Source organism: Molothrus ater, chromosome 9, assembly GCF_012460135.2.
Source record: "Molothrus ater isolate BHLD 08-10-18 breed brown headed cowbird chromosome 9, BPBGC_Mater_1.1, whole genome shotgun sequence".
NCBI classification, from domain to species: domain Eukaryota; kingdom Metazoa; phylum Chordata; class Aves; order Passeriformes; family Icteridae; genus Molothrus; species Molothrus ater.
In genome coordinates this window covers 12,125,806-12,150,407 of record NC_050486.2, presented here as the reverse complement: position 1 = coordinate 12,150,407, position 24,602 = coordinate 12,125,806, and the positions used below count along the sequence as shown (strand labels likewise).

Sequence of the window (24,602 nt, the reverse complement as noted above, 5' to 3'; positions counted from 1 at the left end):
CTCGGTAAGTGGCGGCGGGCCCGCCCAGAGCCCGCCTCCCTGCCAGAGGCGTTGTGAGAAGGCGGGGGTCACCCCGGGGCCCGGCCTGGCCGGCTCGGCAGGTTCGGCGCTGCCCTTGGCCCGCAGCCGGACTCGCCTCAGGGCAACCCGGACCGGAGCCTCCTGCCGAGCTACCGCGCTGAGCCGGGCGGGCCCGGTGCCCCTCCGAGAGTCCCGGTGCCCCTCCGAGAGAGAGCCCTTGTGCAGTCGGGTGAAGCTTCGTGCCCTGCCACATGCCAGCAGCTCGGCCTGCTGGGCAGCGCTGTGCTCGCAGCAGCGCTTCCCTCCCAGCTACCCCGCGGCCATGTGCCGTGTTGGGTGGCTCGGGTGTGTCTTCTTCGGAAGCTTGGGAGCAGATTTCTGTTTAGAGCAGATTCTCATGGTAGAATGAACCTTACCGCACCTGTTGAACTGAGATCCTGTGTAGGAATCTCAGCATCTGTGAGGCAGAAGGGAATGATGGTTGATGATAATGATGAATATTTGATGCAGCTGTCTATTAAACAGTCACTGCATAGAGAGCAAAATGGCTTATGTTGATCAAAAATTACTGGGTTGTGTTTGGTTGGGGGTTTTTTTGCTGTTTTTTGGTTCATTATTTTAACCTGTGACACTTACTGCCAATTTACTTTTCTTGGAGATGATTTTATAAAATTAAGGAAAAAATAATGTAAATAGTCTTTTTTAGAGAATGGACTTGATTGTCTTATATCCATTGTTTCAGGATATGCTGAACTGTGCTTCAGACTTGTCTACAGAACCACCTTTTTAATGGTGTAATACATTTCTTGGGTTATGGGTAGAATAAACTGACTAGAAAGCAGACATGCAGAAAGACTCCTTTGTACTCTCCACCCAATAGCTGTTCCCTGTCCTTTTGCTGTACTGGAAAGTTCTGAGTAGTTTATTGTTATGCCTGAACTCATACCACAGTAAATGGATAGTCGCATACAAGAAAATCAAGCTTGACATTTTCTGGCCCAGTAACTTCTGCCAGGTATGGCTTTCCAGGAGCTTCTCTTGATTTTCAAGGAACTTCTCTTGACTTAGAGTGGTGGTGTTGTCATGAGCAGGATTTGGTTCTTTGATTTCACTTACTTGCTGGAGTAACACTTTACATACTGCTTTATACAGACTGCAGATCTTTGAGGATTGTGTAATAGATAGGAACCAGTCAAGTCATTTTAAGAAATTGTTGATATACCCTGCAAAATGCTGAGAATTTAAGAAAAGAAGGGAGGAAAAAGTGAAGACTTGCCACGCTTGCACTTGTGGTTAAGCTATAAATACCACAATATGCAGCCCAACACAATGGGATCTTTATGGTAGCTGTTCTCACTTAACTTCTTTTTTCCACATTAATTGCTTATTTTTGTTACAGTCTTACTGCATTAATTAATATTTGCAGTGTAAAAAAATTTACTTGGCTATGAAGTAGAGGCAAAATTTCTTAAATGAGAATGCATTTTCTGCAAAGCCATTTTCTGCAAAATTTAAGATTTGTTTACCATTTCTTATCCCTCTAAACATGCAGACCTAATTTTTGTCTGGTGCCTCAAAGACAACTTTAATAGATACAGATATTGCATCTGTTGCTAGATAGTCTTACTAAAAGTTTCAGAGGTAAATAAAAGAGATAAATATGCATAAAGATGGTTTCAACCGTCCAGTTGTGCTACCTGGAAGGCAGCTGAGATAGCTTTGCAAGTTATTTTTAAGTGATAAAACCCCTTTTGTAGTATCTGAGAGCTGAATTAGGAGATGGGTAATGTGTTTCTTGTCCAGAACGTGTGACTCAAGAGAGTGCCACCACACCCTGGAATAGCATTCTGTCAAAATTATCTCTTCTTCCTGTTCAGGCTTCAGTTACCAAAAGGTATTTGTGATGGTGGTTTTTCGGTATGGTTTCATTTTTAATGGGTTTCTGTGCCACAGCTTATTTATTATTTATATGGAAGTTCAGTAAGTTGGTCAAGGTTTGATGCAAGAGGCAACACGTGGGAAAGGAGTTTAAGTCTTTCATTAGGTTACCATTCCCTTTCTGGGGCGTTGTGCTCTTGTATAAACTGTTCTTAGTGAGAAGGATCCATTTCCATTAAAATCTCTAGTGAGAAGGATGAATTTTTACACCAGAGAAGGCCATGGAGTATGCAAAATTTGTGTTCAGTCTGAAGGTTACTTGGAATAACATGCCAAATTGTGTATATCCAAAATTTCCTATCTACTTAGATGCATATTCTTAGTGTCTTGTGTCTGGCAAGAAGACCAGTGTACTAGCAATGGTAAAACAAGCTGACTTGCCTGAGACACCAAGCAATTATATTATAAGGCAGCTCACCTTTATGTTAGAAATATATTGTACAGGTAAAGTTTTAATTAACAGATTAAAGTAATCTGCACCTTGTTTATTGTATGATTATGAAAACTGCTGGTGACTTTATGTTTCAGATGGTTTAGTGCTAACTGTTGTGTTAGCCAACATTCACGTGCAGAGGGTTAAGCATGTTTATGGTCAATTTTCATTACAAAGGCTGCTTTCTACTGGAGTAGGCTTAAGTCTAAAATGAATTGGCATTTTGGCCCTAATACTTGTCTCAAGGGTAAATCTGTGCCCCAGAGAGCATATTACCTCACAGTGGCTGTAGATTGCATTAGGAAAAGGATACATGCACTATCTTGCTCATAAGATTAGTGTTTTAGAATTGCATGGCAAATAACTGATATAAAACCTGACCCTGTTTAGAAGTTACAGATGTAGTTACACTTTTCCATAGGAGCTACATATGTCTGAGAATCTGTTGGTGAGACTTTGTACTATGGTAGAAAATTATATTCTTATAGTTTCTTAACTACAGGATACTTTGTGCTTTCCTAAAAAAATTATCACTTGTCAAAATGGTATACACAGTATCATCCCCATCAGGTTTTGGAAGAAAAATGCATAATTTAAACTGTTCATGCTTACTTCTGTTCAGTAGGAAACTCTCACTTAGACAGTTGTCACTTCCCTTTTTTTAAAGTCTGAGGAGTGAACTGCCACTCTCTATACCATTTGATTATAATTCAGTAGCACAAGGGCTTTTCTTCCTGTATCTGAAATATTAGGACCTTTGTCAAGGTCATGTGAGAATGGTCGACATCTCTTCAGGATTGTTTTGGTACTTTCTGTTGAAACTCTCTTGATCCCCTTTATATGGTAGTTACATTCCCATTAGAACAGGGGTTTCTGTGTGTTTTTCTTTGTTAATTTGTGTTAATTGTTTTGTTTGGGTTTTTTTTTTAGGGATGATAATAATTAAATTCTGATGGCTTGGTCAAGTAGCCAGTGATTTCTTGAAAAGATGGGCTTGTGATACCAAAAGTACATAGAATCTTTTTGTTGTTTTCTATGGAATCTTTGGGGCAGCTAGAATGAATAACAACTTGATGAGATAAAAAAGTCTCTAATGATACCCTCTTATTAAAGAATAAAATTAATTGCATATTTGTTTGGGAAGGGGCATCAGGACACACAATTACTAAACAAAATAATCAAGTCCTTATACTCATTGTGCCTTGCTGAGGTCATACAGAGGGACTATTTTATCAGTAGTAATAATGTTCTTTACAGAAGGTCATTCAAGACTGCCCAGCATCATTGTTGTAGGTGCTGGAGCTGGAAGGCAGTCAGGTACTGCTCTGAGCAGCTTCTGGTCAACAGCCAGAGCTGCAGGAAAGTAATACACACACAATCCTTCCAGACTCAAGGGAAACCATTAAAATATCTCTGTCCTCATTTCAGGGTTGTTCATAGATAACATTCCTGATACTCTGCTGTACCCTTGTCTAAGTAAATAAATCCTAAAAGTAAGTTTTGACTGATTTTTGCTGTAAGACATTGCATCATTTGCGCCACTCAGGACTTCTTGTGTTGTTCCCAGTTCTTTTCACAACAAATAGACCTCCTGGCAAAAAGCACAGAATCAGATTGCTCCACTTTCATTGCATCAGGTTGTGTTGGGATTTTTTCATCAAAATGCTACAGAAATTTTAATCTTAATGCTGAATGGAAGTATTTTAACATTCCATTATGTATTAGTAAACCAGTTACCTACTTAATGATTATCCTAGATTTGCTTATTCTCATTCTTAAACTTAGCTGTGGTCAAAAAAAGACCCAGTCCTGCTGGAATAAAATGAGATTTTGCTTTTCAATTCAATGGCAGTAGAGTCAAGCCTTCACTTTTTTAAAATTTTCTACTGTTACTGCCTTTTTTTTAAATTCATGGCTCCTGTTTCTTCTTGGCTTTGATTCTTAAAGAAATTTATGGAACAGTGGTCCTGATACCAAGACCTATGGCACTCCCTGCTATTAATCTTATCCTGTAATAAGAATTGGCTGTTTATTTCTTCCCTTTTTTTTTATGTCTCAGCCATTTTTTTTATTCTCTTGAGGCTCTGCTTCTCACCCATGGTTACCAAGTTGCCTTAATAGCCTCTTGTGATGAACAAAATGCCACCTCTATAAATCTTTCTGTCTCAATTCATCCACTGTTTCAGTAGATCTGACCTTGAGAAGTTGTACTTGATCTTTGAGGGCCTCCAGATATTTAACTTCTCTCCTGTATGGACTGTGGCCACATCCCAGGCAGCTGGGTGCTTGTAGGCAATGGAGCAGAGCAGTGTCCTCTCCCAGCCTGACTGAACCTCGTGAGCCCCTGCCTTCCTTGCTTTCTTCCAGCTTCACCTCCTTCCAGCCTGGTGCTGTTTTGCTGCTTAAAAAGGACTGAATACTATACAAGTCTTGTTTTTAAGGGGTACTAATAAATGCATCTGTGGCAAAACGCTGGGCCAGCTTTTGCTTTCATGAGAGTCTACACAGTACAGAAATATTCTCATTTTTTTTCTGAGGGAAGTTGCTGCTTTGTCTCTGCTCTCTTGTACACCTACAAATCTATGAGGTCAGCTTTTTATATGTTTGCTGGGGATTTTACCTTATATTATGGCATATGAACTGTGATTTAATAGCAGAAAAATAGCTTCCTTTCTTACACTGGATTCTTTTGGTAATCACTGTATTGCTGATGTGATATAGGTGAATTTTAGATAGCCTTCACTAAGTTTAAGTAATAAATCAATTTAGGTTTCTACCACTGTTTAATAATTAAAACTTCTACTAGTGTAAGCAGAGGCACTTCATGTGTATGCTTTTAACTTTTCTTTGCCATTAAGGATTTTAAATGTTACAAGCCTAATTGCCCAAGAGAAGAACAAATGATTTGTAAGCAGTTTGAAATTAAGAGAGAAGCAAGCTCCAGTATATATAATTTTTGTATTTCAGCGCGTTTTCTTTAGTGTAAAAAAAATATACCAAACTTTGGGAGCGGGGGGGGGAAAGAAAGCTAAGCTTTATCTTTCAACCTTCATCCAGCAGATTTTAGTCATCATACTTTGCCAGAGCTTGCTAGCATAGTTTTGGCAGCAGTGGATGGTGATGTCACATGCTGCTGCAACCTGAATTGCAGTAGTTCCTCATGCCACCAGACGAGAAGGGAGGTACTAATTCCTAAACTCTCTTCTAATGTTTATGCAAAGTACAGCACAGAGAGCAATACAAAATCCTTGTTAAAGGGGAAGGAGGGAGAGAAAGGGGAAACTTCTCTTTGTGGCTTTGCAGCAGTTTCATAACTTGAAGGTCTGTTTGTCATTCTTAGTGCCTCAGTGGAGGTGCTTTGCATTCTAATGTGTACAGTTCTAAAGCTGAATGTGTAGTGTGACAGGAGGGGCTAGAGGAGATGTTATTTGTCTCAGAAACTTTTAGAAAATGCATTTTAAATTCTTAAGATGATGTGGGGAGAAAGAAGCATTTAATCAGAAGTGTTGTTTATTGCTCAGTTTAGTTTGCACTGAGGGGAGCTGGGTTGTTGCTGTCCTTGGAGCTCACGAGCACAATTAGTTACCAGTGGGACACGTGGTGAACCTCCAGGAGGAGGATCTGTCATCATTCATAATTGCACTTTGCAAGTAAAGAGCACTGGTATGATGTCAGAAATTACCCATCAGCTTGAATTAGGATGTCTCAATGGTAATTATTGTACATAGCTTTTCATTGTGTAAAGCGATGAGTCACTACAAATCACAGTTCTCTTTATAATTTTTCCTATAATATTATCTTTACAGTATTTTAAGTGGCTTTGCATTATTGGTCTCACATTCAACTACATCTTAAATTTGCTGTCCCTCTACATAACTGGATGTTGGCTATGTGTTATCATAAATTATTTATATAATTTATATTTAAGTCAACCTTTCTCAGCAGAAATTATTTTGATAATGTTCTAATTAAGTACAAAATATGGGCATAGTTTTTTTTTTTGATCATTCTTTTTTGTGAAAGTTTTATAGAGGTGAAAAAATTTGTCACGGGTTTGTCTCATTTGTAGTATTTGTCTCATTTGTAAAGTATCTCCAAATGTCTAATATTAATTAATTAATGTCGTCCTTATCAGATAGTCTAAGGACATGTTTTAAAAAAGAAGGAAAATAATATTTTTGTTCAGTCTGTTTATTTGCTGAACATAGTAAATATCCTCATAGTTATGAAGTTAAAGGTTCTATCAAGTATGGTAAGTATTGAAAGTAGTTTCAATTGAGTTAAGAAGGGAATAGAATGAAAATAATTTAAAACTGGTTCACACCAGCAATTCTTCGTGCACTATTAACTGCTAAGATCTAGTCACAAAACATTATTCTGAGGAGAAAAGGTTTAGTGAACCCTAGAAATTGGATTTGATTTATGCCAGAAAATCTGCCTTTTCACTGCTTGAGATTTCTATGGAAGGAAGCCACAGTCTTTTACCAAATGGTTTCTAAGGTAACATCTTATAGCAGAGCATCTGAAACCAATTTGGTTGTTAATGAGAAGTAGTTCTCACGGTGGTGGGAAAGTGTGGAGTGAAAGAAAGGCTTTAAGATTTGGCAGTCTGTCTGTAAGGGCATTTAAATAAATGTGTGCTGCTGCTCTGCTTATGAAATTTTTACATGGCTTACACATTCATAATTACCTTCCAAATGTACAGTTCTCCTTCCAGATTTTATTGATAGATTCTGCATGATTAAAATATTTGACTACTACAGATGAATAATTTAAATAGCTGGCACTTTTCCAGTGGAAATCTCTTTACTATTGCTGAAAGAAAAATTTGCATTTTTGGGGTGATATAGTTATTTCTGCTGCCAGAAATCCATCAGTGAATTGGTGCCATATCAGAGCAATAGCGTCCCACTGATATCAGATGCCACTTGCAGACTTCCTGGGATTGCTGTGAGACACATTCTGAGAAGTTACTCTTGTACCTACTCTCTGTCTAGGGTTCTGAGGAGATAAGTGATGGGTCAGTGAACAGAAATGTGTGGTCATTTTACAGTAGATGATCTGAATATCCTCTACAGTCAGAGCCTCTTTGGGATGGAGGGAATAGAGTGCTTCTGTCAACAATGGCTCGTTGCCATTTCTTCCTTCCTCTCAGGAAGAGAGAAAACCAGCAATTCTGGCTTCCCTTTCCCTGGATACATAATAAACATGTAATGGCTCTCTCCTACCCTCTTGCCTTGAGGCAAGGCTGTATTCCTGCATTTTGTTTCATTGCCTGTGTAGACTTGCCTGAGTAGAATTGCAGAGTTTTAAATCATGCTTGCTTACTTTTTTTGTTCATGTTACTGAATTCTGTTAGTGTGTTCTGAGTCGCACAGGGGGAAAACAGTCCTCTGTTAAGCACTGGATCACATTTAGCAGACAAACAGGCAAACAAAAGAATAAGAAACAGAAGCATTACCAAAGTAAAACTTACATACTAAAAAACTTAAATCATTCATAATCCAAATAACTTTTACAGACGCAAGAGAAACTTGCCTTAAATGACTGAGTTTTAGATGAACCTGTGTGCTGCTTTTGTTCTGCCCAGTTATAAACCATTGATTATATAATGGGAGTCTGCTCAGTGTCTTTCTGTCATTGTTGATGGTATCCTACCAGTTTTTCCAGAAGCCCGTTGTCTCCGTAGGCTCCATTCCCTCTGGAGTAGCTGCCCTATTTTATATACACATTGGGTGCCAGTCTTGTACTCTGAATAAAATATCCAAGTTATTTTGTAAAAGTAATTGTTATAAATTTGGATCTCTTACCTTGAAATAGTCTCTAGTTGCCTCATGAAAATTGTAGAGTGCAGTAACTTCATAGCAAGGTTGACTTTGGTTTCACCTGGTGCAGAAGGAAGCCTCTCTAGAAATCTAGGGAGAGGATGCTTGAATTTTGTCATCACATGCTGCATAGGATTTTCAGAGTAATTGACACTGTTAAGATAAAACTATGCCAAATAGTTTACTATGGCAAGTTTACTTGGGTTCTAGTGCTGAGGTAGTAGAAAGTTAATGTGGCATTATTGACTTGTCTGAGAGCAGCTGTAGGGAGAGTTTTGGGTAATATAACAGAAAGAAGGGCTCCAGGAGAAAAGTCATTCAAGGAGAAGGTCATTCTGATCTTTTGTTGATTGGCTAGGACATAACTGTGCTTTTATTTTATTTTTTTTTAATTTGAATAAAATAATTTATTAAATTACATTATTTAACTGCTGCTGCTAAAGGGAGAACTTGTTTTGCTCCATCTCTTGCACAAAATTTAGTGGGTTTTCCTCTCTGAGGAATTATGAGGAATGATTCAGGTTCATGAATAATTCTGAAACTGTACTCTCTTTTTTGGCCATTTAACAGTCTGAGTCAGCTTGTCAGAGGATCATATGAATACAAAATCAGAAGGAGGATATAAGACAGACAGCAAGGACAACAAGTAAGGATTGTCTGTCTTTGGGACTTTCCATAGAAGAGGCATGTGGTTTTGTGAATGCCTGAGCAGTTAACCTGGAAACGTGTTATATGTTCATTTGCATTATGTATGGCCATTTCATGTTTTATCATCACACTTTCTCGTAAGGTCATTAGGAAATCAAACTGTATGAACACCAAAAAATTCAATATATTCATAAGATGTGTTATATTGATGTAATATTGGAATAGTAGAACTAAAGTTAACAGAATCAGGTGTTTCAAGCCTGGTATGGTATGAAATACCATAGATACATGATGGGTGTCTAAAAGTTGAGAAGAGAATGTTTGAGCTTTTGCTTTTGAGAGTTTTTAGGTGATTAATTTGAGGTAAAAAATCAGCAAGGAATGGTATTTTTACAGATGTTTTCTTTGTCAACTCTAAATTTAGTACTGATGTCAGAAGATCATTAGTCTCTGATATGATCTCTAAATATTCTGGCTGGGGTATCACCAGCAGGATCTTTCCTAATGTTATTCCACTGAATTCAAGTAGCCAAAATTATTCATATCATTGGAATTTTTATATGTTCAAATGAATAATTGTTTCACATTTCACAAAAAACTTGACACTTTGCCACAAAGGGAGGGAGAAAGCAGGGAGAGAAAGCAGATCCTGGTTCTGTTTTGAAAAACTGTTGGTGCTTTGGATCTCTCTCTGTAGTTCTACAGCTTTGTGAGGGAGAACAGAAAGTTTAATGAGGCTGAGAGCTGAGATTGATTGTGCATAAATCTGGGAGGGGGGATAGCGGGTGGTTTGTTACTTGTTTTACATATTTGGTGGGGTCGGGGGTGGAGATGTTGCTGATTTTCTGGTTTTGAGGGGTTGGGGGTGGTGTTGCTGATTGGCATGTTAGGGCTTTTCCCCCGTAACAACTGCATTGTGAGCAGGAGTCTGCCCTTCTAATAATCTTTGTATCATTTTATAGATTGTCAGAGCATTTTCTCACTCCAGTTTTGATGGCAGTGTTCTTCAGGGTACCGGGAAAGTGATGAGTAACTGTGACAAAATAACAATGTATCCAGTTAAGCCTGCTGTCCATGGATTTGTGTCCTCTGACCTATCCATATTTTCACTGCAGTATCCTTGTCCCTTACAAGCACCAATTTTTCACAAAATCTGTAGAAATGTAATTGTCTTGCATGTTTTGCAGTCTGTCAAATTTGGCTTAGTTCAGTCAGTGAGGTGACAGTGCTATTTCCCTAGGAAAGAAGTTAAAATATTAGCTAAAAAATAGGAAGCTTTTCCAAACTTACTGGTATTTGACATAGTTTCTTGAAAGGAGCTCCTATTTCTTATCAGCAAATTCTAGGGAACAAATGTATTAAATAATTTTAGAAACTGGAAGGAGATGGAAAGGGTGTAGGTTCATAGTAGTTTTAAATGCGCGATTGGATTCTGTCTTTTAATATATATGTGCAGTGTGAATTACATCTCTATGAGCAAAGGGGAATCCCAAACATGTGAGAATGTTAATGTGTTCAAATAGCATTGTTTAAATTTCTAATGGAAAAAGAATTAGAAAGTTCAGTCCCTTCACTTTCGTTATCCTTCTGCATCTATGACTTGTAACTTCTTTGATCACTTGTGTAAACACAGGAAAACTGTGGTTTCTAAAGTCTAGAAGTGTTCTATTAGTAGCATAATTAACTTATCAACCTATTGTTCATGATTAAGTTGGCTTGCAAAGTGGTAATATTAAGTAATTGTTGATTTCTTTTTGATTACTGTGTAGTGCACCAGGACTGTTGTAGTTCATTTTTAGGCATAGAAATTGAGATAATTTCCTCCAGACTGATCTTGCTGCTTTATTTCTTGTGTAACAAATGTGCATACCATCACTGAATGGGGAACAATAACAAAATTATTCTGATTTTTGTTTCTTAACCACTCTCTCCCTTTAACTTAAAGGGTTAAATGTAAAAAAAAAAAAGAAAAAGTTGTTTGTCCTAAATGTTCTTACTGAAATCCATTATGCATGAAAAGAGTCTGAGTCCATTTGCAAGACCTCTAAATGAACTCCATTCATTCTGTGCTTAGAAATGTCCATTCAGCCAGAAACAGACACAATAGTTACAACCTCATTTATTTTGCACCAGTACCAGCATATTAAAAGTGAAGGGTTTGTTGTGAAGAAATATAGTAATTTTTCTGTGCTAGTTATATAATTTTGTAATAAAATTCCTTTAGTAATAAAATTCAATATTGTAAAATTGCATATATATTTTCTTTGCCCATAACTATAATGTAGTAGCATTGCTGTCATCTAAAATTCTTAAACGTTCATGAAGATTTTGAAATAGCTGTTTTGAAAACCAACTTGACTTAGCTGAATGTAGCTTGACTTAGCTTATTTTGATGTAAAACAAGTTGTAGAGACATTTATTTCTAGTTGTCTCAGAAATTAAGCCAATTAGAAATCATAATTAGTGGCTATGAAAAAAATATTTAAAGTTTTGTCTTTTAGAACATTGAAACTTTGTTTATGTTTGGAAGGTAAATTATTTACGAATGCATGTCAGAATTGTAGGTATGCAGTATTATAGTTTCATCGCTTTCAAATCCATGAAGTCAAGAGTTTTATTCTTGACTCCAACTCCACATTTTGTTGGCCTCAAATGTAAAGTGGAAATTGTCCTTTTGTGTTTAGCAGGATGTCATGATCCTGATGTGCATGGGTGGGAGATTATATCTTAGTTTAAATAACTTCGAGCGCTCAGCAAGACTCACTGGCTTTCCTTCTAAGATCAGGAATGAGCCAAAATGACAAGCATTTAGGAAAACCTGGTTCACCTTCCATGCAAGTTGGACTTTTCTGAGTCCTCCTCATTGCTGCTGGTTGTTAAAGCGTGTGAGAACGTCCTGCAGCCTCCCCTGGGCGTTGCTGCCCCGCTGGGCGCGGGGGCTCTGCGGAGCAGCACCTGTGGAGCTTTCAGTGGGGGCCTCTTCCTGCCAGCCTGGCTGGCCAGCCAGGGGCACTTCCATAATGTGCAGGTAGTGTTTGGGGTGGAAAGAGAAGGGTAAGAGCAGGTACAGATTTCACTTTAAATAATTCTTTGGAGTCCTTTATTCCTTTATTTTTTTAGATTTGGCAGTGGCTAAAGCCCTGCTGCTGTTCAGGACTGTGCAGGGCCTTGTCTCAAGTCAGTGAAGGAGCTGTTTTGTGCTGCCTGTTGTTTACAGCATGAGGGCCTTTAAGTACTAATCATCAGCTTGGAAGGGGGTGACTTTGGGAACTGACTGAGCATTTCCTCCAACAAACTGTAGAAAATACTGTTTGTGGGAAGTGTGTGGACTGAGGGTGAATGGGTGAGGGGCTCATGGCAGGAAAAGCAACTAACAGGAAAGGGTAAGTAGAAACATCATCCTCCTTGCTCTCAACCAGTTCTTTATCTGAAGTCCTCCTGGTGGTTGCTTTTCCTGCTGAGTCTCCTCCTCCTTCCGTCCCCTTGACATGCAAAATACAGATCCAGTGAATCCCCACACAATGACAGTAACAGGATTTTGTTGCTGAAACTCCCTGCATGCCCATTCTGTAACTCTTTTGTAGGATTCCATTGTTTTGGTTACTGCTGAATGTGACATTATGTGACTGGCACCTGCGCTGTGGCCCAGCCTGGGATTGTACAATGCAGTAATGATTTCAAGCTACCAGGAGTTCAACAGAGTAAAGGTTTCAGGATATGCTTTTTGAGAAGTAAATGATATTAAAAGTTGTTCAGGTTTTTGGGTTTTTTAAAATACTCTAATTTGTAACTGCTATGCTTCTGTATGAAAATTAAAAGATATATACTAATTTCCCATAAAATATGTGTTTTCTCTTTGATGATTTTCAGCCTAGCTCCTTAAATTACTTTTTTACAGTTAAATGCTTTTGATATTTGATTTTGATGGAATTGCTTCTGATCAGCACCAACTTCTCCTACTTCATGTATTTTCCAAGCCTAAAGATCAGTCGGTTCCTGTTTCTTTACTACGAGGCAATGAAAATTAAATAAGAAGCTTTTGTGACAATATTTAAAAAAATAACAATTGAAAACAATGCTAAAATATGCCCCTCATAATTCACTGCTGACAATTCACTTCTGCTTTTGTGTGTTTAGGTACTTCCCACCGGGGTGGCTATTCCCATGGCGCGGTGGTCCATGCCCTGCAGAAATGTGGCATTCGTCACATTGACACAGCAAAGAGATATGGCTGTGAATCCCTCCTCCAAAGGGCCATCAGAGAGAGTGGTGTGAAGAGAGAGGACCTCTGGATAACTACCAAGCTGTGGCACAGTGATTATGGCTATGACAACACAAAAAAGGCCTGCTTGGAGTCGTGTGAAAGACTCGGTGTTGAATATCTTGGTATGAATCTTTACATATAGCTCATTTGTTGTGCTTTCCATGGGAGGACTTGCAAAGATGAATGAATTCCGAAAAAAATTTGTGTAGTACAGATGGGTCACAGAAACCAAATTCTGCCTTAATTTACACATTTGCAGGTTTCTTGTTCCATTTGTTCTTTAGGAAGTTCACATGTGTACGATTTGGAGTACAGAGCTTTTTCTTGTTGCAAATGTTTTGTAAAGGTATTTTTTGTTATTAAATTACTTGAGGAAAAACTACATCAGTTTTATATTTTGCTAAAATCATCCAAAACCTACAAAACAAGGATTTATAAACTTTACAATAATATATTGGCAACAGGGTGACAAAGATGCCTAGTTTCTTCTGTGATGTTTTTTTTTCCTCAAGGAATGGGGGTTCTTTCTAAAACTTACTTCGTAGGCCTTTTAACTTTTTAAAATTCTGAATACTACCTTTGGTTTGGTCTGTTTGATGGAATATTTTTTGGAGAAAATGTTAGAAGTATCTAAAAGAATTTAGAAAACTAAAATTAAAGCTTAACTAACACTGCATTTGTAAATTTACCCTGATCATAAACTGCTCAGTTGCCTAAGATCTGATATTGTTACTCCCTTACTAGACAGGCAGAGTTGCAGTAATGATGCCAATTAGTTCTTTGCAACAGGTCATAGGCGTGGAGACACCTGTAAATAAACATGATATTTGCATATTTTAGCAATGAGCAGACTTCAATGAGGAAGTGAATTTTGCTGAATTAATAATGTATAATATCAATGGCAGCTGTGTGCTGTATTCACTGCCTTTTTTTACTTGAGTAGTTCCCAAGGTGAAGAGAGCAAAACCTGTATCTGTTAAAGACTGAGATACCTGCACTTCTTTGGCTCCATTTCTTCTGGAAATGTATCTCTTAACTTCTCCACAGGTACAGAATAATACAAAATAAATGAAAAGTCCTTTTTGTTTTTCCTGTGCAAATGCAGGTCACTGCATTTATTGAGACTTTAATAAAAAAAGTTTTGAGCCCTGACTTTCTCCTTTAAACTGAGAAATAACATTATTCCTCCTCTTTGTTTTCTTCTTGTTATATTTTGTTTGCTTTCTTTTTTCTTCTGCTTGCTCTGGCACTGGTGCTGAATGTTGATGAGAGGAAAACTTGACTCAGTTCCAAGAGGTCATTTGCAGTGATTCCTTCTAGTACTGTAAGTTGTTCTTTTTATCTCAGGTAGTAGATTAGAGTAGATGCTCACACAAATACTGAGTTTCTCCTAAGAAGAAATGTTTAAAAGAAGAAAAAGAATATCTGAGAGCAAGAAATGTGCTAATGCTGTCACTATGTGAGTGAATCCTTGGAATAGCATAAACAGAACTTGTTTGTCAGATGTGTTAAGAGCTGAAACTTCTTCTGCACATATTACTAAGAGCAATTTAGGAATGTTACAGCTGCCTGCACAATTAGTCTCCATACTAGATTTTTCCTCATTTTTTATATTTTTGTTTTGGTTTTTTAATAGTCTCAGCTATCTTCCCTCCTTCTTCACCTTTCTTCGACTGATGTGGAAGACTGTGTGATGTCTCAAAAATTCCTACAGTTGTTCCTGAACCACTTAGTCTGCCATGGTGACCTAAATCGTATTTATATGATCAAAATAAATCAGAATTCCCCTGATTCCTTCCATAGTATTAACCAAGTATGTGGGGGTTCACATGTTCTATAAAGATACGTAGTTTATAAAGAAAACTGAAAGATCCTGAATAATATATCTGGGATGTTAGATCTTTATGTTGGAGGGAAAGTTAGTAATCCAGAAGTGCAAAAAGAAAAAGCTAGAGGAGCTCTGGCAGCTAAATGCACAGCTAAGATCTTTGTTTATGTTCATTTTCTGGAGGGTCCTTAGGAGTTACCCAGTCCATCCATAAAGACTGAATTAGAAACTTGAGAAACAATCTGACAGGAATTAATAAGTCTTTGCATTATCAGTATATGGAGTGTGAGCTGTTGAAAGCAGTCATGGCTTTTTAAGAGAAAATGTAAAATACTCCATATAAAATACTTGTTATGAAGCCTTTTCAATGAACACTTTTCAGACAAGTGGTACTAGGAGAGCAGTGTTCCAGGATTTTTTTTTTTTTTTTGAGCTGGAAGGTTATATATCCATGGCATGATGGAAAATTGTATTATTTGTGGGCAGTGGTTGCAACAGATACTCTCCTCCTTGCATTTTCTAAATGTGATCCTCAACTAGCAGTAACAGTAAACCAATATGGAATGGCAGCAGATTTTACAGGTTTGGCAGTAGCAGAATACATTCCTTGGGATTTAGATCCAACCTCTAAAGTAACTTCTTGAATGCTGCTTTGTGGGTTACCAAATTCATAAACGATTTTATTTTCCTTCTGACTGTCCCGAGTTTGTCCCATTCAGGCAAGTCTGGCCTATCACAAATCCCCAACTGGAGCTGGACAAATGCTCTATCAGCAGCTTCACTGTCATAGATGAACCACACAAAATTAGGGTATTATCATAATTCAGACTCTGTATTGCTTCAAAACACTTTGTAGATTGTTTCGCATTGATCCTTGTTCAATAGAAGGAAACACAAAAAGAACAAAAAAGGATTAAGTGAGAAACAAAAATACATCATATCAATATTAAGTGACTGCTGAGAAAAGCAAGGAAATATGATTCCCAGCATTAAGACAGCTGGGAAACATTGCAGAATATATTTTTGCTTTCAGGCTTGATAGAAGGCCAGGCTTGTTTTTCATACTGCTACTAGGTTGTTTTAGTCAAATCTAACTTTTTAAAAAATATTGTATTAGGGATTTTGCATAGAAATGCAAACTTTTATTTCCACAAAAACAACATGTTGGCTTTTAAATGTGTGAAATGGCCAGTTAAGAGGAAGTGTGTTGATTGTAGGTGCTGCAATAGGCCATTATATTTTAAATGTCTGTGTGAAAGCAGCTCAGGTGTTAGTTTTAGTTTTCCTGCACCACTGTGCATTGACATTTAATGACCTTCAGGCCTCCGCTCACGGCTGCACCATTACAGCCTGACTGTGTGCAAAGGATGTTTTAAAAAGCTGTTAAATATGAAACCAGACTGTGAATGTTTGTAGGTTTTTTCCCTTCTTCCTCAAGTGCATCCTGATACTGTGAATCAAGGTGGATTTTTTGACTGAGGATTATTTTCTAAAAATACATTGTTGGAAGGCATCTCAAGATATTGATTCCTTTTTTCCACGCTACAAGGCGCAGCCTCGTGTTCTCAATAAAAATGTAGGCTGTTCTTAAAAACCTCCTGTGATTACTAGAACTTTAGGCTGTTTCAATGATTTAAAGCTAATTTCTTGCCTCCCAAAGGAATTTAAGAGTGTTTGTGTTCTCACAGTACCCCAGGAGGGAAAATATTTTAAGCAGAAGAAAATGTGTGTGTGGGTGTAGGGTGTGAATGTGTGTACAAATAAAGATGAAATCACAGAGCTTGGTTTGTGAGGTGCTTGTTGTTTTTATTGGCCTGCAGATATGATGGAAAGTTTTCTAACAGCTGCAGTAGAAGTAAGGTCCTGGCTGTGCTGGGGTGCTTCACACATGACTGGCAGAAGGACTATTCCACTCTTTGTCTGAGATAAGGCACCTTTGCCCCACACCTTTCAGGGACACTTCTTGCAGTCAGAAAACTGTACTTTGTGATCCAGTAGATGCTTTCTAGTCCTAAATGCCAATATTTTGGAATTTGAAGTAATTTTTATTTCAATGAAAAAGCCTAAATTGAAAGAAACATAATGGAAGGATATGGTCATGGTGTACCTGGTAAGAAAACCTTTCTAAAATAAAGGACCAACAGCTAATCTTGTTTGCATCAGAGGCCTCAGACACTACTACAGAGAAGGGGGGATATGTTGCATTGTTTTTTTTTGGATGTTCAAGGCCAGAGATCTTTCAGTTATTAAATCTCTTAGAAGTCTTTCTTTGGAGAATGTTTCAGTTTCCTGAGCAGAGTACAATGCATCTGTGTCTGTGGAAATCCATGATGTAACTATTTCAGTGATCATTTCCACACTGTGGTGTCTAACTGAACAGTCAGGCTTTTGGAGAAGTAACTGGTGGTGAAATTCTGCTGAAGTGTGATTATTTTTGCTAAATGACGGGTTTTTTTGCATAGTTAAGCGGTTCTTATTAGTCTGGTTTGGAGAACATAGCAAGCAGCAATTAAAAATATATAATTCTTCCATTTTTCTGGGAGGTAGGCATCAGATCTCAGTAACTTACACCTACTTCTATATGACACTTGCTTTATAGAAGCAAAAAAGTTTCAATACAAACATGTCAGTCTCTATGCAGTAAGTAGCCCCAGTAGCATATATAATTTTGGATCAAAATGAGCACTTGACATTAGCAATTCATAATGCTAATCCTTTGTGTTTATATCTGATATAAATCAGTGGAAATTTTATTGGCAACAAAATGTGACTAGTCCTGAGTTTTGAATGTAACCTCACCAAATGCTTTAATCAATATCCCAGTACTAGTTTTCAGTTAAAAGTCACAGATATCCCAAATCCATGTCCAATCCAAATCCATTTTAATAAATACAACTTTGTTTCTCAGAGAAATTAGTAAAGAAGTAATTATTGATAGATTGGTGATCAGCAAGACTGCATGTGGAATTGGAAGTGGATTTTATGGATAAAAGGGCAAAGAGCAAGCAACTTTCTCCTTAAATGGGATACAAAACCAGACATTGCAGATGATTATATATGAGTGATTATTGGCTTGTCTTAGCTATTGTGTTTAAAAAGTCTTAAGAGTTCAAAATTGTATTTAAATGGATTATTGATATCAGAAAGTGCAAATGTAGCTTGGGGATTTTGTGACACATCCAAAATAATGTTTTCCTTGCTACATCTCTAATGTATTTAGCTGTCCATAATTCTGTACTGTTCTGATTAGATTTTTAAGGTAAATAAAGCACTTACTTGTTGCAATGATGTGCCAAAATTGGAGCCGGTGTATTGTAACAAATTTCATGGTACATTTTCATCTTAAATCAAGGTTGAATTTGTACTTTTAGAGGGGGAAAGCTAATATATCAGCCCACTGATTCAGTAATTGTTAGTGTAGCCCTTAAACTGGGAATAAAAGGCTTTTTTCCCCTTTTTTCCCCCCCTTTTTTTCATGATTCCCAAAGGAGAAGATCTGTATTTTCACAAATAAGTGCTGTAAATGAATGGATTGATGTATCCAAAAAACAAAACACTCTTCTCATTGAAAACAAGTCAGGTTTTTTTATTTCTTAACTCTATTTGAACTGCCAGAAAAGGAATATTATGAAGCACAAAGAAAATGGTACACATCTCAGTCATCTGTTTATTTTCTTTTCCTGTTTTTCATCAGACTAATATATGCAGCAAAGGCCAAAACCTGTTTGACTGGGATACCTGCAGTTACCTGTTTAATCTGCAGTTGGAATTTGAATAGAAATGCAATTGTTTTCCAAGTATCTCTACATTTCTACTTCAGAATGTCTAGCAGTGTCTACAAACTTGTAAAAGAGTTATAGATCACAATTTTTTAAATTTAAGTCTGATTTGGAACTGAGTCCAGTAGATGTACATTTCTCAATGTTTTTCTCTTGCAGGAAGACAGCACACAAAGAGAAGGGACCAGTGCTGGAGGGGCAGCACTGGTCTCTTCTCTCTGGTGACCAGTGACCCAAGGGGTGGCATGGAGCAGTGTCAGGGAAGGTTTAGGTTGGTCAGGAAAAGGTTCTATGATTTAGAGATAATTTCATCAGCAGTAAATCTTAATTGTGTTTGAAATTGTGCTAACATTCCAAAAAATGTAATAAAGAATAATTTTGTTCCCTTAAAATATTCTTTATTAATTTAAAAAAATTTACAAAGGCTGACATGAAGTTTAGACAAAAAAATCTGTATAAAGAATGTGCTATATTTTCCAATAGAAATCCATATGTGGAAGTATTCTTTAGGAAGGAAAAAGGCAGACCCACTGCTGAGGTTGTATAAAATATCTGCAGAACTGTCAAATATATTTATCTTCTGTGAAATGGAAGACTTGCAGCACTTAATAAGCAGTAGTCCAGTGACCAAAATCCTTTTGATTTAAACAGGGCTTGTTATGTGTGGAAAGTTTATTAAGTGCATATGTGACCATGAAATTCTGATTACAATGACCTAAGCATGTGGAACATGTGCAAGTTCTGCTACCCTTAGCTGTTAATGTGATGTTATAGAATTCATTTATTACAACTAACTGGATACATCCAGTAATGATCACTGAGCAGTGATTGATTGGAACTATTATCATGATAATGTGTCAGGGGCCACTGGAGGGAAAATGCTGTCTCATGTGGTTTGATTATTTTTGGACACTTTAATAAGCAGTCTGGTTCTATTTCTTTTTTAGATCTTTATTTGATTCACTGGCCTGATGCACAGGTTCCTGGTAAAAGCAATCGAGAGGTCCGAGCTGAAACCTGGAGAGCAATGGAAGAGCTCTATGAGAAAGGTGATCTAATAACCTCAGATAACCTAATAACCTAAGCTACCTCAGAAAAAGGAATTATAGTGTGCTTTGGGATTGGGAAACTCATAGTGAGAGACGTTCAGAAACATAATTTGAACTGGATGTTCAAATTTCAATGGAATTTGGGTGTGTAAGTTTCAAAAATCTCTTTGAAAATTGCAGTATTAGCAGTTTGGTCCTGCTTGTAAATAATATGTTGTCAGATTCGGTCCATGAGATTAATAATGGTGTGCATACTTTCTTGAGGAAATACACTGATTCATTGAAATCTCTATGCCACCACAGAACAGCATTGAACACTACAGAATGTCTTTGTAACCTCCTTTTTAAGTATAAATCATGCAAAGTTTTGTCTCCTTTAGGTTTGTTTTTTTTGTGACTGTATGATGCCATGTTCCAATTTATCATATGTCGCGGTATTTTATAACTGCATTTTGAAAGTTAACAAAATGAAATGTCTAGGTGAGAAACAAATACTCAACTGCAGATTCTTTGGTACAAACTTTTGGGAAGAATTTTCAAAGAATGGAGCTACTCTCTCAGGTTGGGATAATTCACTTTGATTTTCAGTGCACAAGCTTCAGTTTATGATCATAGTTACAGGAAGAGTAGACTGTAGATTTAAGAGGAGGATTTTGCTCCTGAAGTATGCAGAATCATTAGAAATTATGTGAGAGAAGATCCTGTCATGCCATTCTTGGGCCATGTGGAGCACCCTGTTTACAGCTTCAGAGAAGTTCCACAGGTGGGGAGAAGACTTTTGGATGAAGTAATCTATCCACTGACCCAGAGCTGCTGAAATAGTGATTGCAGCAGGGGAGTTGTACAGAGGCAATCTCAGGCTGTGTGTCGCTACCAGCTTTACCAGAGCCTCTTACACTTCAGTCCTTCCTTTGATTTGCTGTGCTTCTGCAAACACAGAAGTAAATGATCTTTGATATATCTTTTGTTCTTTTTATATTGAGCATAAGGGAAGTTGCTAAAAGTGTTTTCTGCCATGTAAGACATGACAACATTCAGTTTTTAAAGAAGTGCTTCACTCACCTAGTATTTCAAACCATGAATAGCACTTACATCCAAAGATGGATTATTCCACAATGCATTTCATCTTTTCCACTGGGAAGGTTTTTTTCTAATGAGTATTTAAGCTACTGCATGCCATTTGTGCCTAGATATGCCATCCTTATTTGTTGCAAACAGGTTGTATTTTCCACATTCTATTATTATTCCTATCCTATGGGATTTATTCTGCTTTTGCATGCATCTTTGTGATGTCTTCTGTTTTACAGGATCTTCCTTTGTCTGTATCTTCCTAATGGAAAAGACTACGAGCAATTCAGTGGTCTTTTAATAAAAGTCACTGGAAATACTATTGCTCTTTTCACAAACAGAGAGGAAAATTGCTTTTTGTCTTTGTCTCTATGCATGATACCTCTTTAAAGGTATCTCATGCTGGATTGTTTTCCCTTGTGGTTGCATTTATTCAATGTTTTTTTCAATTTCCATGTTGCTACTTTCAGTCTTTTTCTGAATTTAAGCATTCTGTGGACTCATGAATCATTTAGCTGAGGATAAATTTTCCAGCTCTGGTTGTTGAAATTACCTCAGATCATTTACAGGGGAAGGAAAATGTAATGGTCTGGTTGAGTCAAGTGCCTTAGAACCTCAACTTCCACACTTCTGCTTTAGGGGATACAGACTCTGGATGTCCTGACCATAACTATGTGTTCCTGAAATGACATGCAGATGTTGACCACTCTGGAGTTGGAAATGCAATGATTCCTGAGCAAAAAGTTAAATAATTTGTTTGCATGGTTAACCACTAGATTTTCCACTGAGGATTAAACACTTGCTGCATATCTTTGTGACTTGCTATGTGTTATGTGAGCAACATGGTTTGAATTGAATGTAGGATTTGGTCAAAATCTTTACTGGAGGAAAATAATAAAATCTTCATTGATTAGGGGAAGAAATTGAAAGCTCTATGAACAAGGGAGTTCTTTGTTTTCTCTGACATTAGATTAGAGACATTAGAGGTAGTCATTGGTTTGTGTTTGGAATTCTGTTACTTTTTTATTTTTTGATATGGTTACTTTGGAAAAAAAATATAAACTAAATGCTTCACGTTCAAAGGTTGACATTTTAAACAAATAATTTGCTTCTGCAGTCAATTCACAAAGGTAATGTTGAAATTATTCAACTATGAAGTGGGGTTAGTAGCTAGCTGTGTCCATCCTGAAGAGCATCTGAAAGTGGAGAGGCAATATCCACTGTCCTCTGTAGAAAAAAATTGGTGTTGTAGAAAGGTCTGCAAGGGTCGTGCAAGATGGTTAAAAGTTGTCAGTATTGACCTAAGTGCTGAAGTCACCAAGAATTTGTTTAATCATTTCTCTGTATTCACGGGTGGTTTGAATGCAGGTATTTGTAAATCTCATTCTTCAATTTAAATCCAGGTTAGTATTTATTCTGCAAAATTCCACCTACCTGGGACAGGAAACATTATTTTAAAGTAATGTAAATTATTAATTATCTATTATTATTATCAATTAAACTAGAAGGAGAGTAAATAAAGTGTTAGTACTCTAGACTGTAAAAGTCTGTAATGGAGATTTTTTTTTAATATTATATTAACTTTTAGATAGGTCACATTGGTCAAAAGTTGACACAACCAAAATACCAACTCCATCTATATTCATAGCTCTGAGAGAATTTTTTTAAAGGTATGTCTACAAAGATTCATTCAGGTTCATCTGAGAGCCCACACAGAGCTGCTGGGATAGACACAGGGCTGCTGTAACACAACTCACAGGGCTCTGGCCCCAAGTGTCTTCCCACCCTGAGGAGAGACAGAGCTTCTGGGTCTGTGCCCAGTCTAGGTCAGTGTGGACTAATTTAAAAGACCCTGTCCCTAAGTAATATAAACTTTGTGCAACAAATTTCAAAAAATCTTAATATTTTTCAGAATTATTAAAATATATATTTTAGGAAGCAGAAAATTTGCATGAAGAATTAAACAAAACTCATATTATATTGAGTCGGATTTTCATAAACTCCCAAGTTTTTTCATAAACTCTGGCTGTAGAGGATTTATTGTTGCAGGTTTATTGCTATTTGAAGGCAGCAGGTGCCAATGAACTTGGTGTGGAATTGGTAGATGTGCTTTCATTGAGATGTGTGGGCATCCTTGTTTACTGTTTCCTAATCCATAGCTGCTTGGTAATGCTTCTTATATGTACTGCTAATTCAGGTTTGGAGTTGAGCTGTAACATCAGAATATTATCATAAACAGAAGTAGTAGTTTCAAGTGATGAGAGAGATTCTCTGCTATCACTGAATAATCCCCTCTCTGGTTTACCACTGGTTTTCTATTTCATCAAAAGGGATTTGAGGTTAGCATTTTGTGAAAGACTCTTTTGTCCTGATATGATGTGTACTGGAATTATGAACAATTTACAATGAGAATCTGAGTAGTGTTTGTTGGGGATCTGGTTTCCCTCTCCAGCTGATTGCTCACCATACTGAAGTTTTGGGCTGCACTGCTTGCATCCAACGTGCTTTGGAAACTGAAGGGAATGTGGTTACTGCCCCAAGGCTGGAGCCTCAGCAACACTTGAAAGAAGGTTTCATGTTTTAGCACTGTTCCCTGTGTCTGAATCTCCTGTTCAGCTGCCTCAGGTGACTGAGCAGCTATCTTAAGATCACACTTCAGGTTAAAAACAATTTCCCAGAATCCTGACGGTACCATGACAGATATGAGAGCATGCCCAAAAATATTGCTAGGGATTCTAAAGCCATTGTTGTCTTTTACTGTAACAGTATGACATACTACATTAATTATCTGTGTTAAAATAACACACCCTGGAAGTTATACCTTCTTCAGTTGTTTTAATCCCTCTGAATTGCATTAGGAACATCCTGTGTCTTTCTTGTTTGCCCTTGAGCTAGAGAGTCTTTGGCTAAATATGTTCATCTTTTCTCCTGGCTAAATCCTTCAGTAGTTTCTTAGAGTCCATTAAATGTTCTACTAGCATCTTTCCCTCTTTAACCTGAAATTTGTATGTTTATACCCTCTATCTTCTCTTTGCTACAAAGGCAAGATTATACTTTTATTTTGGTTTTGTATTATTCCTATTGTATAGACAGAGCCAAGTCATTAAAGTTGCTGGTTTTCATTAATATCTTTCCAGGGGAAAATGTGATAGAGTTCTGGTCAGCAAAGGTAGATGGATATTTATGGTGGTATCCAAACCTATGGCAGTTGTATCATTCCATCCCATGAATCAAGCAGACAAATTTTATGTATATTTCCCCAAATCATACAGAAAGTATTAGAATGCTTCCTTCTCATAGTGATGAATTACAACACTGCTTTATTCATGAGACTTTTGTGTGCTGATGAAGAAAGAATTCAGTTCAGAGATTTCTGTTTTGTCTTACAGTCTGTGTCTTCCATGACTTCAGACCTGGGATTTGCATGCATTTAGGCCTGACCTTGCTTCCAGAGGGAATTGTGCCAACTCTTACAGTGGTTCTGTAGCTTGGGGATCAGAATTCTGCACCTGGTCTTGGTATTCAGCCCCAGTGATCAGAAGATGTTTTTAATGAACAACCTCCCGAGAAGCTTCTACTGATAAGCCATTGCAACTTCCTGATGTTGAGTTAAGAACAAATGAATGGCAGAGGAGAATTATTTTCTTTACTGGTTTTAGATTTTTTGTAGGTACCTGCAAGTATAAAATAAAGGATTTGGAATGGAATTTAGGATAGTATTTACTTACACTAAAAACTGCCATTAAAAA

General features: G+C 37.3%; 1 protein-coding gene across 1 annotated transcript in view; it reads left to right on the top strand.

Annotated features, from left to right (window-relative positions):
- The first annotated feature begins 3,636 nt into the window (after positions 1-3,636).
- Positions 3,637-24,602, top strand: part of LOC118689478 (uncharacterized oxidoreductase YtbE-like) — a 42,214-nt gene continuing 21,248 nt past the window's right edge. Inside the window, exons 1-5 of the mRNA XM_054515789.1 lie at positions 3,637-3,709; positions 11,748-11,919; positions 12,484-12,572; positions 13,003-13,251; positions 19,684-19,785. Coding sequence (XP_054371764.1) covers positions 3,637-3,709; positions 11,748-11,919; positions 12,484-12,572; positions 13,003-13,251; positions 19,684-19,785 — 685 coding nt within the window. The remainder of the gene's footprint in view (positions 3,710-11,747; positions 11,920-12,483; positions 12,573-13,002; positions 13,252-19,683; positions 19,786-24,602) is intronic.